Source organism: Camelus bactrianus, chromosome 12, assembly GCF_048773025.1.
Source record: "Camelus bactrianus isolate YW-2024 breed Bactrian camel chromosome 12, ASM4877302v1, whole genome shotgun sequence".
NCBI classification, from domain to species: Eukaryota; Metazoa; Chordata; class Mammalia; order Artiodactyla; family Camelidae; genus Camelus; species Camelus bactrianus.
This window is the reverse complement of record NC_133550.1, coordinates 20,590,188-20,608,094: the sequence shown is the minus strand read 5'-3', so window position 1 is coordinate 20,608,094 and position 17,907 is coordinate 20,590,188. Positions and strand designations below refer to the sequence as shown.

The following is a 17,907-nucleotide window of genomic DNA, read 5'->3' as shown; positions in this document are numbered from 1 at the left end:
TATATATTCTCTTTCAGATTCTTTTCCATTATAGCTCATTGCAAGAAATTGAATCTAGTTCCCTGTGCTATACAGTAGGTCCTTCTTATTTATCTATTTTATATATAGTAATGTGTATCTGTTAATCCCAGACTCTTTCTTGCTGCAAATTTAGTTTCCCAGTTTACAGGGGATAGAAAGTGGTCACTAATAATTACTGGACTTTTTTTTTTTTCAATTCAACCCCCTGAACAGAGATTTCCTCTTTCTCTCTTTGAATCTTGGTTCTAAGTTACCAGAGAAGGGAAAACAAGCTATCAACAGTATTGGTTATTAGAGTATCCATGTGTTCAAAGCTTCTGCCCGTGTGGACTGGGGAAAGGTGGCGTAGGAGGGAAGAAATTGTTAGACAAGAGGTGCTGGTTGATGATCCAGGAAGTGACCGCTAGCTTTGAGATGCTATTGCTTTTCCCTTGGAAACTAGTGAGTTCACTTACATACAGGGAGACACCAGTAATGATTTGCTTAATGAGTAAATGAATATGGAAGATAATAAATGCTTATCTAGTATAAATTCACATGCTGCAAGAAGGGCTCTTAGATTTAAAAAAAAAAATAGCCCCTCTCCTTCACAATGTTGGAGCCAAAAACTTCTTCAACAAGAAGAGGGAATAAATGATTGAGAAGTAGTGTTGGGTAGTCAATGGGAAGAGAATAAGAGGTGACTAAATTCATATCAAAAGGAGATGAAGAAGGAGGAGAAGAAAGAGAAGGAGAAGGGGAAGGAGGGGAAAGAGGAGGGAAGGAAAAAAAATAATTATCACAGTATCACAAAGCGGTCATACGTTGAACATTTCGTAGGAAGTAAAAAGACAGTCTCATTTTTTATGTTTATTTATTTTGTTACACACAGTAGAAAAAATACAGGTTCTGACAAAAGTTACTGTATTTATTTCCCAGTGTTTTCATTCCATTATTTCTCATCTATTTTTACCTTTTAACAGCCATGAACACTTGCCTTCAGTGACACACACCCATCAAAGTCAAACTTGCTTTTTGTCCTACTTTGAGCAGCATCAGAATCTTAGCAGAATCTATAAGTTATTGTGTGACTTTCTAATTAGTTTGGAAAGAAGCATCATTATGTAGGATAAATTAATGAATGCCAGCCATTCTGGCTTAGCTTGCAAATCATTTTTACAATTCAGATATATCTTAGATAGTTATAAACACATTGAATGTTACTTAACATTAAAATGTGATTAAGTTAGATATGAAATTAATTTTAGGTAATTTGTGACTCTCTGGATTCCCTTGGGGATTTATTAGGATTCTCTTAGCAATGAACTCAGGATTTAAATTTTTTTCCTTTCTATTATTTTTAGAATGACTTTAGTAAAGATACATGAAGTGTCTTGGTTATGTTTATTTAATTCATTACAAGTATAAGGTAGGCTTTTTTTTTATTCAACTATAGTTTATTTACAATATTGTGTTAGTTTCAGGTGTTCAGCAAAGTGATTCAGTTATATATATATGTAGATAATTTTTTATTCAGATTATTTTCCTTCATAGATTATTATAAATTATTGAATATTGTTCCCTATGTTATATGGTAAATCCTTGTTGCTTATCTATTTTATATGCAATGGTGTGTATCTGCTAATCCCATACTCTTAATTTATTCTTCCCCCCACCCTTTCCCCTTTGGTAACCATAGTTTGTTTTCTGTAAGACAGGTCCATTTTCAGCCTCCATTTAGATTGTATATTCCTGAGGTGTTCGTGAGGTTGAGAAAAAATGGAACTCAGAAAGAAACTTGGGTATAACCACAAGAATTCTGTAACTTTTAAATTAGTTTTGAGGCTATATTGTTTTATAACCTTGTAAGCTTCTAAATTTTGACTTTAAAGGACAAACAACAAATGTAGTTTGGCAGTATGCATTTGAAGGTCGGTGAAATAAATTTTCTCTCGTTTTTTTCACATGGATAAAATAAGTGCATTTTGCTATGTAGCTCTTTCGTTGTTTGTGCCAGCAAATTGGTGCACAAAGCTACATCTTGAGATCTAGCCTCGTTTAAGAGGATTCTTTTAAAACAGTAAGATTCAGTAGTTACTATGCACAGACTTTACAATATTTTACTAATTTTATTATTAGTCAACTAACTTATAATCAAGTGAAATAAATTTACAGTGTGTGATTGCAGAAAGTCGAAGATATGTTCTTCATTTTGATTTTATTATATTCTGGCCTCTAGTTTTTCACTCTAGAAGAGGTATAAAAATGATACAGTGATATTCTATTCTAATTTTGTTAGAATGTCATAATTAATTACATGACCCACAATTTATCTTTGATGTTTTCTTTTAGATTTTCTTATATTGCGAATCCTTGTTTTTAACTTTTATCTTTTTAATCCTCTTCCTAGTTTGGACTTGGTGTCTGATGATCTAAATCATCTTCATACATTAATCAGTTGACTACTGAATTCATTTAAGTATCTGTGTAACCCTAAATCACACTACACACTGGAGAAAGAACTTTACCTGCCTAGGTGAAAGAAACATTTTCTTTACCCTTGATGGCCTAAGTCTTGTGGGAGAGAGGGGCAAGGTGAGAAAATCATTAGACTACTTTGGGAAATTTATTTAGCATAAAAGTGTATTCAGAGTGGTACAGTAACACCAGGGAAGGGATGACTTTTGGGGATAATAGCAGGAGGTTTCTCAGTGGACAGGTTGAGTTAGTAATCTAAGGCCAGAAGAAAGCAGATGGAATTCCAGGCAAAGAGAGCATTGCATGCAGAGAGGCCAAGAAAAGTTGCAGAACAATGGGATGTTTGATGAGACTGGTTTCATGGTGGAGAAGAGGGCCTGAACAAAGGAGTTGCGAGATGAAAGATGAGTCTGAAAAATAAGGTCGCTTGGAGAGAGTGAAGGGTCTTCTTATGCTTGCTTTACTCTAAGGGAACCATGATCATATTTCGGAAATGGGAGCCAGTAGGTTCATCCTACTTGAGGATTACATGAAGGGGAGATATTTTTATCTCCATTCTACAGACAAGGGAATGGATGGTTATCAAGTTGATCATTTGTCCTGGGTCATAGAGTGGGGAGGTGGTTTACAAAACCCAGTACTTTCTGGTTCCAGGACTTCTGTTCCTTTAGTATATACCAGATTTATTCCCCAGAAAGAACCTTGGGTATAACCCAATAAAGTGGCAATAAAGAACCTATAATAAGGGGAAGATAGTCACAGGGAAATGGGAGGCTACTGCGTAAATCAGATTGGAAATGATTATGAATTGAGTTCAGACATTCGTAATGGCGATGACAGAAAAACAGCATAGATTTGAGGGCCTTTGAGAAGTAAACCTAGTGGTTAATCAAATGTTGAGGGTAAAAGAGAGGGAGAAATTGATGTTATTCTAGGGTTTCTACATCTGCTACAAATGAATTTCGCTGAATGGGCTGAAGGAAGGCAAGGAATGAAGAGAAAAGTTGATGTAACGTGCATGTGTCAACAGTCAAGGTGGAGTTGTTCAATGAAAACTCCGTGTACAATCTTCTTCTGTAGTCTTTCTTATAGGAATTAGAGGGAGGGAGTAAATGACTGAAGCTGGGAAACTTGAGTTGCTGTTTCATCTGTAAGCATCTTTAGGTCCAGATGCAATTTTTGCCATTCCAGTCTCCTTCTAACACTTGCCTGCGACATTGGTGACATTCCCTGGATCTTGCTCCATAGCTGCATACCCTAGGTCTTGTCTGGAAGATTTATACACATATATTGAGCTCCATCACAGTCTCTCGATAGTCAAGAACTAGCAATTTTGAGCAAAAATATTAAAATGTGGTTATTTGGATAAGAGTTGACTAAGTGACTAGATTAAAGGCTGTTAACCATTTTATTACAAGCAAAAAGATCGAGAAAGGTTAATAGAATAAATCTAGCTTTAATTTCTGGCATTTTATAGTGACAGATTTTCACCTCAAGCCTTCAGAACACGTAGAGTTGTTGCTTGAGTCTCATTGTGTTTAACGCAGGTCTGTACGCGTGTAAGGCAACTCCTTATCCATGATTTACTTGGGTATGAAGCCCTCAGTCTTGTTTATGTTGCCCAAACATGGCTGAGAGAGACAGCTGCGACATTCTGAATCCAGCTGGCCACAGATGGATCTTCAGTGAAGCATGAATCCGTATGGGTTTGGTGATCTATGTTTACTGCCTCTTCTTAAACATGCAGAGATTTGGCTCCTAAATCACCTGGCATTGACTGCATCCACTTACGTATGGGCAAAAGACTGAAGTAAACTGGAGCTTTTGTTGTTAGTGTCTCAAGACCCTCCCCTGTAAGGCCAGTCATTATATTATAGCTTTATTAACTATTTAGCCCATGCTAGTGTCTGCTTAGTGTATGGCCACTTGGCACATGGGTTTCCCTAGGAATGACAGGCTTAGTAGCTCATGTTATCAGGTTGTCATGGTAATCATGAACCTCTCCAAGATCCTGTATGTTGACGTTTCCACACATATGTTATAAGTTTGATGGTTAAGCTTGAAATCTCAAGAAAAAAATAAAAACCCAAGTTGTAGCCTTAAAAGAAACTTGTTTAGAATCTTTAAAGAAAATATCCTTGATAAATATTTACCTAGAAGGTGGGTAGGACTGCAAGCTCTTCTAGATCTGGGCATAGTGGAAATAACCAGCTAAAGCACAAAGCAAAACAAACAAAAGATGAATGAAGAGTTGAAATAATTAGCTAAAACTCTGAACAAAACTAAAATGTTAATTGTGCCTCCTAGCAATAAAATTTAATTTTGAATCTGTCTCCCAAGTTCACTTTTTCAGAGTCCAGTGTGATATTCCAAAATGGCTAAAATGACTGATGTAAATATATGCACAGTCTGTCCTTTTTCACCTGAGCAGGAAACAGTGTTAAATGTTAATGGGTATGCAAATCAACGAAGTGGTAGTTGAAAGTTTTCACAGCAAGTCTGCATATGTGTAATTCTTCTTTACATTTGTCCAAAGCAGCAAAATTAAGAATAACTACTAAGTTTTATATATCACTCTTCACTTTTAAATATATTAGTTAATTCGTAAATTGCCTGCGCTCTCTGATCTGCATTGTTATCATGACATTCAGTACTCACCATCTGCCCACAGTCACAGAGGAGGAACAATTCTCTATTCTGTGCTGATATATCTTTTTAGATAAATATAGGATAGTTATTCTTCAGTCAAGGAGATACAAATATAGTTGGAGAAATGGAATAAACATACAAAACAATGTAAGAATATTTTAATATCTTTATAGGAAAGTTCATGATTCAGTCTTATTTTCTTGCTGTTTCTAGGGTTTAATATACATGGGTTTGTTTACCCATGTCACACAGAAATAAATATGAATAACTTGGGTCACTTTGTAATTTCGTATGTTAAGCAGATGTGTACTGATCACTTACTATTTGCAGGCAGTGCCCTAGTTCTGGGGAAACAGCAGTGAAGGGAATACACAAAATGACCCCCTGTCCTGGAACTTGTTATCTAGGTTTAGCTATTGCTTTTTCTCTCAGTTTTCCGTGATTTTGTTGACTTCCTAGTAATTTTTGATTGAATGATGGATGTTATATATAAAAATGTGTAGAGGATCCTGGTAATATTTTATTCTTCCAGAAAATGTTCACGCTTTCCTCTGTTAGGTGCAAAGGAGCTGACCGCTGTAACCCAGTCCTGGGAGGGACTGGGTAAGGACTGATGTATAGTTTCATCAAGGATCCATCCATCTCTGGTTTTCTCTAGCCCTCCATACCCTTGTGCATTTTCCTGGGCCATTCCCTCTGGCAGGTTCTGAGCTAGACTAGTTTCCCCAGCTTGGTGGAGTTGCCAGACCTCGGCCACACTTCACAGAGAATGTCTTAGCCTCTTAGCATCCCCACTGCAGAAGTTCACAATTTGGCAAATGTCTTGAAGGAAAGCCAACTGTGTATCATGCTTCTTTCTGAGCCTCTCATTTCTCACAAGAATCTTGACTCCTTGTTTCAACTGTTGCCTCTTTAACCACCTGAGACTGCCCTCTGCCCAAAGTCCGGATTCTCATCTTCTTGCCTTGCATGCAGAATCAGCTAATGTCCCCAGAGAGAACACAGCTAACCTTTCCGCAACTTTCTCCAATCTAGTATCTTGGTTTATCCAGTTCTCCTTGCTTCAACAGCTCTCAGTGCCTTTAAGCAGATTTGGGGAATTAATTTTTATATTTTATTTATATTCTTTTAGTTGTTCTTGGCTCGATCATTGGTCTGTTGCACGCTTACCATCTCATTACTATTTTTAGTTACTGAAATAAAAGAATGATGCCTTCTCTTACAGATGTCTGTACAACCACAGGGAAGATAGCCTGAAATTCCTACCCGAACCCTACACATTCTAGAATTAATTGACAAAGTAGACAGACAGAGATGCAACATTAAATTACATCTTCAAAGTAGGTGTCTGGACAATTATCAGAGCCAATACGTTGTAATACACTGAGTTCACTTCCCAAGAACCACTTAGACTGGTCAACTCAGTTATAAGGGGGAGGCCAAGACTGATGGTAGCTCTGGGGAGCTGTAACTTCTGGATGCTGCTCTTGACTTCTTATTATGAATTATCCTCACTGGAAATAATCCTTGATCACCACTGTCTTACTAAAACACTGGGGAGCTGAGATATTCTTTGTGTATTTTATACCTCCACTATCACTTGTAGGAAGAAGATATAGCACAATGGTTAAGTGCCTGGATTTGGGAGTCAATCAAATTTAGATTCAAGTATTGTCCATCAGCTAAATGCTTGACCTCGGAAAACGTTGCAAAAGCTCTCTAAAGTCTCAGTCCCATATATGTGAACCAGGAATAACTATACATTTCATTGTACTAATATGGAAATTGATAGAGATTTTGTATTTCAAGTGCTAATAGCAATCTCTAGCACATGGTTAGCAGGCAATTTATGGTAGCTCAAATTTTTTTGTCTATTATGAAAACCCATGGAATTAGAGACTCAGAATTCTGAGATGAGACCTTAAGATGTTTACCTAGCCCCTCCAAAGTGATGAATGAAGCACATGGAAAAAGAGTTGTAAGAATTCATAAATTTGTTTTTGTTGTTAATAAAGCTATTTGAATATGTTTCTTTTATGGATGGAAAAAAACTATCTGAAATAACTCTAGGGAAAAAAGAAACTGAATTGGAGATGGTTTAACTCTCAGTGACTTCAAAAATGTGCTTCTTCATCGTTTCAGTAGATAACTAATAAACATGTCATTCTCTACTGCATATTGTTGTAAAGTTAATCTAAAGAATCAAGTTTAACTAGGACTCTAAGTTGTACAAGCATTATTATGCTTAAGAAAAGGAACACAATTAGAATAAAGGAAATCTCAGTGAAAAAACTTAGAGTTAAAAAACAGAGAAGAGAGAAATTTGGTTCCTCACTACCACTCATTAGTTACATGGTTTTGATTGGGCAGGTTAAGTGATCTCTCTGGTTTTCTCAGAGAAATTACAAATTGGGAAAAATAACACTTAGGATTTTCTTGACTATCAAACGAGAAAATGAAAATGCTTGATAAACAATAAGTGTGGTCTCATTAATTGTATTTAATGGTGGGATGTGCCTCTTTGAGCTATGAGGAGCATGAATTGGTGTTATAGCAAGCAAACAAGAATTAGCTTTGTAGACAGAGTGGTGAAATTAAATCTTCTGGTCATTGTTATTTAAGTAATAATTTCAACCACATATATTTGAATCAAATTTTACATTGCTTCACCGTGTGGAAATTTTCCTCAAGCCTCGATATGCTCCCGAACAATTTTCAGATATGACACTCCATCTCAAGCGTATTCCCAGCACCCTTTCAATGGCTCTGACTTGCCAGCACTGAAGGAAAGTGAGCTCTTCTCTTCCTTTCAGGTTCCTCTAATTCAAGAATTGTTTCTGCTCTCCTCATCCTTGGGTGAGCCTGAAATGCTGCCTTTGCTGAGTATTTCTGTTTGATTTTTCAAAAGCTCTTGTCAGTCCTACAGCTCAAAAACGAAATGCACATGGTAATTGGTAATAACCACAGTCAGTCTCTAAATCTAATTGGAACTGACCCAGACACCCTAGGAGCTCTTCCTAGGCCTTTCAGGTTCGTGAGCCTGTGTGTTGAGACAAAAGCCAGACAGCTCATTGAAAGGGGGAAAAGTCCTTTGCCTGTTGCTGAACCGGAAAGCTTTTGACTGTATGGCCCTCTGAGTCCGGACAATGTCTTGTGTGTTTGTTTCCACAGAGCATATGTCATTACAGACTATATGGGCATCCGAAATGAAAGTTTCATGAAATTAGCTGCAGTAGGGACCTGGATGGGGGACTTTGTCACAGCTTGGATGGTAAGAAATTTTAACTTCACCCATTTCAAACGTCAGATGGAAGACATGTTCATAATGTTGGGTAGACACTGCTTTTGATGGTTTAGGACAAAATAGTTACCTCTCAGGTGGAACGTATTCGTGAGTATAGATAAATCTGGAAAAAAATCAACACAATTACAATGCTAATGATGGCTCTCCACCAGGATATATTTATGTATAAAATACATGTATCTGTGTATATATAAAAATACATGCATAGGCATGTATGTGGACATACAAACGTATACACATTCATAAAACTAATGGAAAATTCATCCCTGTGAAGTTCTAAATAAATTTGTGAAGATTTTTTTTCCCCGACATGAGCACTTTTCAGGTAAGAAATGTTGTTTTTGACCTGTGTCAGAAGACCATATGAAACATTCTTTAAGAACTTGAAAGATCGTTTTCTATATTCTCATTGAATCTGCTAACTTAATGGTAACGAAGAGTTCTGAGAGTTGTCTGTTTTAATCTCTTTTGTGTCTTATTAGTCTGTATTGTTATAACCCTGTAATAAATGGACAAACCGTGTTTCATGCTGAGCTCATCTGCCGAGAGAGTAAATGCTTCTTTTTAACCCCACTGGGTTAATTAAAGACAGTGTGTAGCTTAAAGACCGTAAGCCCTGTAAGTTTAGAAGAGAATCTCAGAGTGCAAAGAGCATAACTCCTCATAAAAGTGGAACACTTTAACCTTCACTGACACCTTCCTAAGTGTAAGTAATCCTAATTAGCTTTATTCATTCATTCACTCGAAAATGAGGGGACTGACCAAAAGAAAGATGGTGCCCACAATAAACGTGACCAGACGTGCCCCAACAGGTGTGTTCCTAATACTTAAGGGAATTTGTCACAACAGTTACTGCCACTTCTAATGGTAGCTTTACTGCTTACCTAGAGCAGGTGTTTTCAGGGAGCAGGAAGCATTTATATCTTAACTGCGACTAATGCCACCATCTTGCGGACGTATCAGGTAACCACAGAAGAGTTTGCATAGCCTGTTTTTGAGATTTCTCTCACCTGTCTTCAATTTTAGAATGTTACCAGAACAAATTACCAGATGCATCCCATTCAGTTGACTCTAAAATCATAATCTGAAAAAGTTATTTATTTGTAATCACTGTAAATAGCAATTAGGGTGAACTAGACATGGAGACCAGGCTGCGTGGTCCATTTCCATTGGGAAGAACTATTTAGAAGGAAATATGTGAACTTCAAACGTGTAATTTCCTTAAAATTTTAGGTAATGCCTTTTGGAAATTATGCATTAATTTTAGATTATGATTTTTGACTCCATTTTATGGTGCACCTACTTAATAAAGTAGAAAAGAGGACTGGATCAGGAGTTCCAGAAATTTGGATTCTCTGACCCTGCCATCTATGCTTTGACCTCCACGTATAATATACAGTCCTTTGAATCTTAGCATGTACATTTCTTTAAAGGGATTAATCATTCCTACCAGTGCTACAGGTTTTGTATGAAGATTAAATGTGTGGCCCTGCGGCAGAACTTAAAATGCTGATATGTAAGGAAGATATAAGTGCTTTATTGTTACTGTTCGTGTTTTTGGACCCGCACCCCTGACTGGGCCCAATCCTTTGAAGTGGGCAAAGGCAGCTCATTGATCTAAGCCTTAGGCTTCCCAGATTTTCTGTCCCTTCAGTGGAGCCCCAAGGGTGTGAGAATCCTGCCTTATCCCAGGCCTGGGGTCCAGGAGTTTCCTTCGTATGGCCGGTGCTAGAGTAGGCTGAAACAATAGGGTACCTTGCTTCCTCACTTCTGCCCGACACTGACCGTGATCGAAGTCCGGGGAGAAGCAACAGACCAACAAAACCTAGGAGCTTCTCTGCAGTTTGCAGGCTCAAGTTAGCCATGTGATGCATAAAGCATTTTCTTTCCCATGACGACATCATTATTTATCTGGGACCCAATTCCACTCAACTTCTCCCCAGACTTTCCCTCAAAATGGTGTTTCCTAGGCCATATGTAGCTCTGCCTCTATTTACTGGTTACATCATTACTTTTTAAATTAGGCTATTTTTCTTTTGAACCGTAAGGTGGGGTCTGACGCCTCGGCAGCATTGCGAGGCAAATGCATGGTATGACTCTGACTAAAGACCTTGAACCATTCCTGGTTGGATTTCTACTCCGCACTCTTGTGGTTTAGGGGGTTACCAATAATTTCACATTGCAGACTGTGATCTTTCTCTCTCTCCAAGGTCTGGCTGATCTTCAGAGTTCCTCCTAAACTTACTTCTTTAATGCCTTCTATTTCTCCTGGCTAACCTGATAAGTTTTTTTTTTACCTTTTCCTATACCCTGGATTACTGCTCTAATCAACACTTCCCATACCACAGGAGTAGGGCTGGGTTGAGACTCAAGAAAACTGTGTTGTAGGTTTAACCCAGCAATGGGATCTTAAATCACTTAACCTTCTGGGGCCTTTCCTCACTTCCTTTCTGTAAACTGGGGGAGAATTCAAGTCCCTTTCTGCTTATGTTATCTGAAATACTGACTTTTCCCCATTAGACACAGGGATAGAAATGGCAAAAGAAATGATTCTCTCCTGATTTGAAAATACAGTCACACAGGGAGGATTCCCAGACCACATCATTTCTATTCCCATTTCTATTTGCTGACTGGGTGGTAAGTTCCCATATAAATATTTATATGTCTACATATGTGCACATTGATAACATTTAAAAAAAAAATAATAGTTTTCCTCATGAGAGGAGTCTCAGGAAGCCTTGACCTTCACTTGTCCATAGGATTCTCATCATGAAATGAATACCAATGATGAAGGTGACTGGTGTGGAAAAGCGAAGGACTATTGACATTTCCAATAAAAGTGTGCCTTTCAGTGTATTTCGGAAATGGAGGATTTCTCTTCGGTGGAAATAATTCAGAACTTTTGACGGTTTTAAAAGGCATCCCGGGACTGATGTAATCCACAGGCAAGGCCAGTACCAGCCAATCTGACAAATATCTTTGATCCTCACACGGCTGGGCGTCAAATTCTGCTGGGTTCCATTTCGTAGGCAGTCCTGACTTTTCCGGGCTCTGTGGTAAAAGCCTTGGTGCAGAGCGCTATACGTATATGTCAGGGTTAAAGTTGCTAAGTTTTTTTGTCAAATAGATTTTTTTTAATTAGGACAAGAAATACATGAAGTGATGAGTGCTGTAATTCAGTGCTGAGTTGGTCCTTCATGTGACTAGTTGTGGAGGAGAGCTCTATCATGAAGACACGCATAAAACAAAAGTTCTGGGTGTCTCATGCCACGCCATTGCCACGTGTCCCCACAGTTGCCCACGCTCTGTGCTGTTAAGCAAAGGATGGAGGAGGGCCGGCCAGTCCCACAGCACATTGCTCCAGCCTTACCACCTCCACCTCTGGAAGACAGAGGTCCTGGCCTCCGCCAAGGTCTCAGGTGGCAGGGGGTTCTGAGAACATCATAACGGCTCTTGCTTCTGCCCCTCACTTAAGACCAGAGGGAAGAGTCACTTCCTGTCTGTCTACAGCTGATCATCCACCCCCTTTCCCCAGCCCCTGCTTTCTCCTGCCCTGACGGCTTTCTCTTCCAGCAGTAAGTGGCGCCTGGCTCCTAATAGTGGTGAGGACATTGGACTCCATTGTAAGCATCCTAACTCAGACCAGAAGCCAAAGCTGAGCTGACTTTAACTTTTTACCTTCTAAGATACAAAGGAATTAAGTGTAGGAGGATGCACATGACCCTTATCCTGCCAAAAAATGGGGGCCACACTGGGGGCTGCTCAGCCTTTTGTTACTTCTCTGCCCACTGTCCCTGTAGTCACAGGTCCAGGATCTTACTGCCTCCTGTCTCTGGCCTCTTTCCCTAGGCTAGCTGGTTTGGAGTAGAATGACAGCTAGTTCCAATGTTTATTTATTAAATATTTGGGGTTTTGGTTTGAAAACCAGAATGATAGGTAGCAACTGGCATTTCAGCAGAGGGACCACTTCAGACCAAAATGTACTGTTAGTTTTTTAAATTAAAATATATTAAAGGTTAAATAAAACATGGCCAAAAAAAAAAAAATGGTTTGAAGTTCATGGTGGTAGGGAGGTGAAGGAAATTACAAACAAAATGAAGTTGAGCCATGACCTAAAGACAATTCTGATGGGAGACACTGAAGTTGTCATAAAGTTTCCTACATTATAAAACTACATTCTGTGTGTATAGCTCTCAGTGGTCGCAGAACCCTGGTTGAGCTTGACATGCCATTCCCAGTGTTACCTGTGGGTGTTTGTGGATTCATGCCACTACTGGCAAAGCTAACTCCATGGGGTCACATTGTACACTCATAAAACAACTCCCTTGTTTGTCAGTAGTCTTTACCTTTATTTCAGGTTCTCATAGTGACCATTTGGTTTTAAAATTATGTGTGATTTTAACAGCTTTTTTTTTTTTCTTCTTCTTTGAATTCAGAGTTCCTTTAAAGCCAGACAAGCTCAGTCAGTACCTTCATGTGGAAAATGCATTTGGATTCATGAAACATAGCCTTTGTAGTTGGATTAAAACAGGAAATAAAATTGTAAAATTTGCTTATTTGTTTCTCTCTTTGGAAGCTCTAAGCTGTAAGAATATGATTTTAGGGGAAAAAAACGTGTTTCTAAAAGTATATTTTATCCTTCTATTTTAATTATGCCTGTTTTGTGTGTAAATACCACATTATCCTTCTAAATATTTGAGTGATAAAATCTGCCTTTTTATTTTTCACACATTTTCTACTTCCTCTGAGAGATTTTTTTGATTTGTATTTATGTTGCTAATATCTTCGTTTTGAAAGATTGTGTTTACTTAAGAGGCAAAGCTGAAAACTCTTTCTCATTTACTTGATTATAAACTTCTTGAGCGGAGCTACAGTGTCAGCTGTGTTCCCAGTTGTATTCCCAGCACCCAGCACAGTACCAGGCATGAAGCAGGTGCTCGAGAAATATTTATTGAAGGAGTAAACAGATAGATCTTAAGAGCACATAAGCATTCAGTTCTATTTCTCTTTTTTTCTCATTGGATTTTGTGACTGAGTGGTGTTAAAATGGGCATTCTACAATTTTGAAAATGGGGAGGGATGAGAGCTGTATTGTTCAGGGTGCGTGGGTCTCAAACTCCGTTACTGAGCATGTTTCTATGAGCAGGAGGACACGTGCTAGGAAACACGCTTGAATGAAGTAGTAGATGGTTGATGTAATCCTCTTGGAATGGTGATGTAACCTTTGAGTATAAAAGGCATTCTTTGGTAAAATAAAGTCTGAGCCTCTTAGAGCTCGCCAAAGGGTTCCTCGAATGGTCATCATTGCTGTCAGGGGCATAGTTCTGCTCCTGGAGCAACAGAAGAAGGCTAGATTGCAATATAGCCCTTCAGCCACTTAAGCAGAGAGCTGTTACTGTACTATGTAAGACAGGAAATCGGTTAAACTTCAGTGGACAGAAACAGAGAGAATTAAAGAATGGCATATACTTGAGAATAATTTATGCTTCTGGGTTAGTGTTCAGTTATAGAGGGTGGAAATATTTCTGCAGCCTTCAAGAGTAAAGTATTCCTTCTAGCTTAAATATAGAAAATATGAACTAAATTTTGTAATTTTAAATACATACCTAAAATTTGGTGAGTTTTTCTATTGTCCCCATGTTTATTGCATACTTGCTAAGGCAGGGGTATGATTGTCTATGTTATTTTTATTTCACCAAATTAATAATAGTTTATTTGGTTCAAAATTTTCTGTCATATACATTGGTGGACTGTTCTGCAAATGCTAAGTCTGTCAGTGAACAGTAGCCTGGAATATAACCGACATCACATCTAGCTTGTTACTCTGTCTGGAATTGAGCTTGTCAATTCATATTATGATCAATGCCAGTTTTCTAATTATTTCTTTTCCACCGATATTTCAAAATGACAGAATAAAGAGCATAATTGAATTGATTTAGTATCTCAAATAAAGTAGCAATAATAGCTTTACTGAACTTCCTAATAAAAAAGAATTTAAATTGTGAGACACGGGATAGAAAGATCATAGTTAGTAAACTCACTGAACAAATGTATATGACACATGGAAGGGGCAAATCAGGTATTTAATCATTGGAGCTGGACCCAAGAGCCCGGCGTTACTCTGAGATTTTCCCTTTTGCTATCTTTGCCTGCTGGTTTGTTGAAGCCCGTTCATGATTACAGTCCACTTTCTGGTGAGTTGATTCATGTTTGGTAAATTTATGTTGCACTCCATTATTTTATTTTATACAGTGAAATTGGAAACTGGATCAAGCATTTAACTAGATAATAGACTTTCCGTAAAGATTCTCTCTTAAGTGAGATACCGTATGAAAGAGCATGCTTCCGGGATTTGGGGGCACATGATTTATTGTGAAAGTGCTCTTCAGGGAAATCTGTAAGGAGATGAGAGACGCAGGAGAGAGATGGGGAAGGAGGCAAGCAAAGATGCAGTCATGTGGCCTCAGGTAGCCTGTCCTTGGCTTGATGTTCTGGGCGGGTGTTATGTTCTTGAGGAATGGAGCGTACCAGTAAGTGAAGAGGATCTGGGTGGGACACCAGCATTAACTACCACACAGAGAAAACCTAAGGACAGTAGATTGCATGTCACTCATAATTGCCAAAAAACATTGTCAGTTTGTTTGATTATTTGATTGCAACAGAGAGTCTAAGAGAGGAATTTTTTTTATATATATTTCCTTCTCATTAGAAAATTTAAAAGGAACGAAATATGGTCATTTTGGTTTTGCATATATAAATATTTTAATGTATCTATAAATATTTTAACATTGTGTTTCATGTTCCTTCAAAATAATAAGTTCTTACTAAAAAATTAATAAGACAAGAGGGTCTAACCTCCTGTTTTCAGATAGCATCACAAATGGTGATCAAGAGTCTTAATTTTTAGAATTCTTGAATGTTTAAAGTACGAACAATATAATGTAAAATAAAAAAAAGATTTCTTTTTTTTTAGTAAAATAGATTGTAGTATAGCATATAGATATGTAAGAATAGAAGCATAAATTCTGGCTCTGCTATAACTCTCTAAACTCAATGTCTATGAGAAATTCCATAGTATGTTATAGGTACAGTGTATGTAATTTATATTCACTTATTAGAAATTTATGGAATATATTATTCTAAGAGTGTGAAAGGCACCTAGGAAAGTGTATTGGATTGAACTACATTAAGATGTGAAAGACACTAAGGACATCTCTTGTAGAAAGACAGTCCCATTAGAGGCAGGAGATGCTCACTTCATCTTTTCTGTCCCCAGCTTAGGTGTAGCATCTTTCCATTCCATTATACTTCATTTCTATTACTGGGTTTATACTTCCACAAGGCAGGTGTCCTCTTTGTCCACACATTCTTTATGACTTTTCTAACATGGTGCTCCATGCTTTTTAAAGCACCGTTTATCAGTCATTTGCCTGAAGTTTCAGTAAAAGCCAGGAGACATTGGTAATTTTTTTTTCCTCTAAAAGTCGATTCTATAATGAAATGAGTACTCATTGTTAATATCAGCTCAGATTAGAACCTCAAAAATGAAGCTGTGTGCTTCTTTTTATAGTGATTCTAGAAGTAGTTGGATTATTCCCCTTGTACATTTTAAAATGTTTTATTTAGTGCCTCTTTCTGTGGGCCAAGCACTATTTTATGTGTGTGTATGTGTGTAAATTCTCAATTAATTTTCAAAATTTTCAATGCTTTCAACTACCGTACTAACCTGCCAAGGCTACATAATTTTCTTGGGCATATTTTAGGTACTAACAAGACATGGAATATAGATATAGAAGTTGGTTTGATTTTTTTTTCTGCCCATGTGCCAATAAAATTTGTTGAATTTTGTCATCAGTTGGGAGAAGGGAGTGCATATTTTTTTAGGTACCAAGTGATTGATAGTACATCACATCCCAGCCAAACTATTACTTTTAAACTTTAGAAAAGTCAGCTATTTTTTCCTGTTCCCTTTTGACAAATATAGGTGGTCGAAAACATTTTATTTCTGAGGCTGGAAGAAAGTAAAAGAATAGCTTTATATGGTAATACTCTTAAGATAGCTACTTCAGTTCCTGGTTTTTTAAGTGCTAAGTGTTTTGTTTACATAAAATTGTTACCCTTTAAGCGGTTGTTTGCCCCAGTGATTCTTAGAGCACTGAAGATTTTTATATTCACGGCGTGTACTGTATTTGTAGTTAAATGTTCTATAAACATCAAGAAGAAATTTATAACAATGAAGTGCTTAGTCCTTAGTCTTTTGTCACTTTATAAAAACGATTACATCATATTTCAAGAGACCGAAGTATTTGAGTGAACAGAAGGAATATTTTGAAACGAATAGTTAAGGAGAACCATGTGTGCCCTCTATTCTTCTCTGTTCTTGTGCATCTGAAGGCTGACTGGGAAATCCAGAACTTCCGTTTGCCCTCACTGACAAAACGTGTTAGGGTTTAGCCCAGACCTGAGCTGACTTCAGTATCTTCCCAAGTCTGCCAAGTTGCTCCGTGGAATTTCTTACGTAGCTTTGTGAACGTGGCGTTGCACAAAGAAAGGGGTCAGCTAAGCATGCAATACTAATGAAACTTACTAGTTAAGTATGATCTCAAATAAATACCTTTGACATTTCTGAAGGTTATCAAATAGAACAGAAGATTAGGTTCACATTAGTAGTTTATTCAGTGCTATAGACCAGGGCTTACAGGAAGAACACCACACGTGCCCACTTAAAAATTCCAGACTGTTCTTGACTACTAAGAGGAGAGTCTATTTGAGAACTGTTGCCTAAATGAGTCAAGCGCTTGAGATGAAACAGGAAACCTGGAGAGACGCCATCTGTTTTCATTGAAAAGAATGGCACCTCTCACAAAGGTTTTAAAATACATCATAAAAAATGCTGTGAACCTCTTGCTATTGAAGAAAAATGAAAGCTGATAATTTTCAAGATCTGAGTACTTTTTCCCTTGACTTATCTTATAATTATCCTAATTTCTATTTGACATTTTCAATTTCAACTAGAGGCGATAGAATCAATGAAAGATTTCTGACAAATCTAAGTGCAGATCTGAAAAAAAAGTGCATTTTATTTTGCTTCAATAAAAATTGAGCAGAATGAATCAATCTTCTGTCTAACCAGATGCTAGATATCTAAACTCACTAATTCCCTTAATGAATACTTATTTATATAGTGACCTTATAGTTTATTATGCAACCTCATTATATGATGCTTTTGAGTATTAAAAGGGGACTAAGTATAATTAAAATGATAAAATTGTTGAAATATTTGTTTATTTATCAACAAATTGGATTTACTATATTGGTAGAGATACAAAATGTCTTTTCAAAGACCATTTAAAATTCATTTTTTTCTAAAATACAAAAATAATGTATACCAGGTGTAGTAAAGCAAATATATATTTTACAAATCCTGTATCTTGATTATATGAACACTTAAGAAAATAAGCAGAATAATTATTTCT

General features: G+C 37.3%; 1 protein-coding gene across 8 annotated transcripts in view; it reads left to right on the top strand.

Annotated features, from left to right (window-relative positions):
* The window catches only part of TMEM117 (transmembrane protein 117), a 442,663-nt gene that overhangs the window by 241,505 nt on the left and 183,251 nt on the right, over positions 1–17,907 (top strand). For 7 of the 8 annotated variants that reach the window (XM_074375002.1, XM_074375000.1, XM_074375001.1 and 4 more), the window contains one exon: positions 8,299–8,398. The exons of the other annotated variant lie outside the window; for it this stretch is intronic. In XM_074375002.1, the coding sequence (XP_074231103.1) occupies positions 8,299–8,398 (100 nt within the window). The remainder of the gene's footprint in view (positions 1–8,298; positions 8,399–17,907) is intronic. 8 annotated transcript variants of the gene reach the window in all.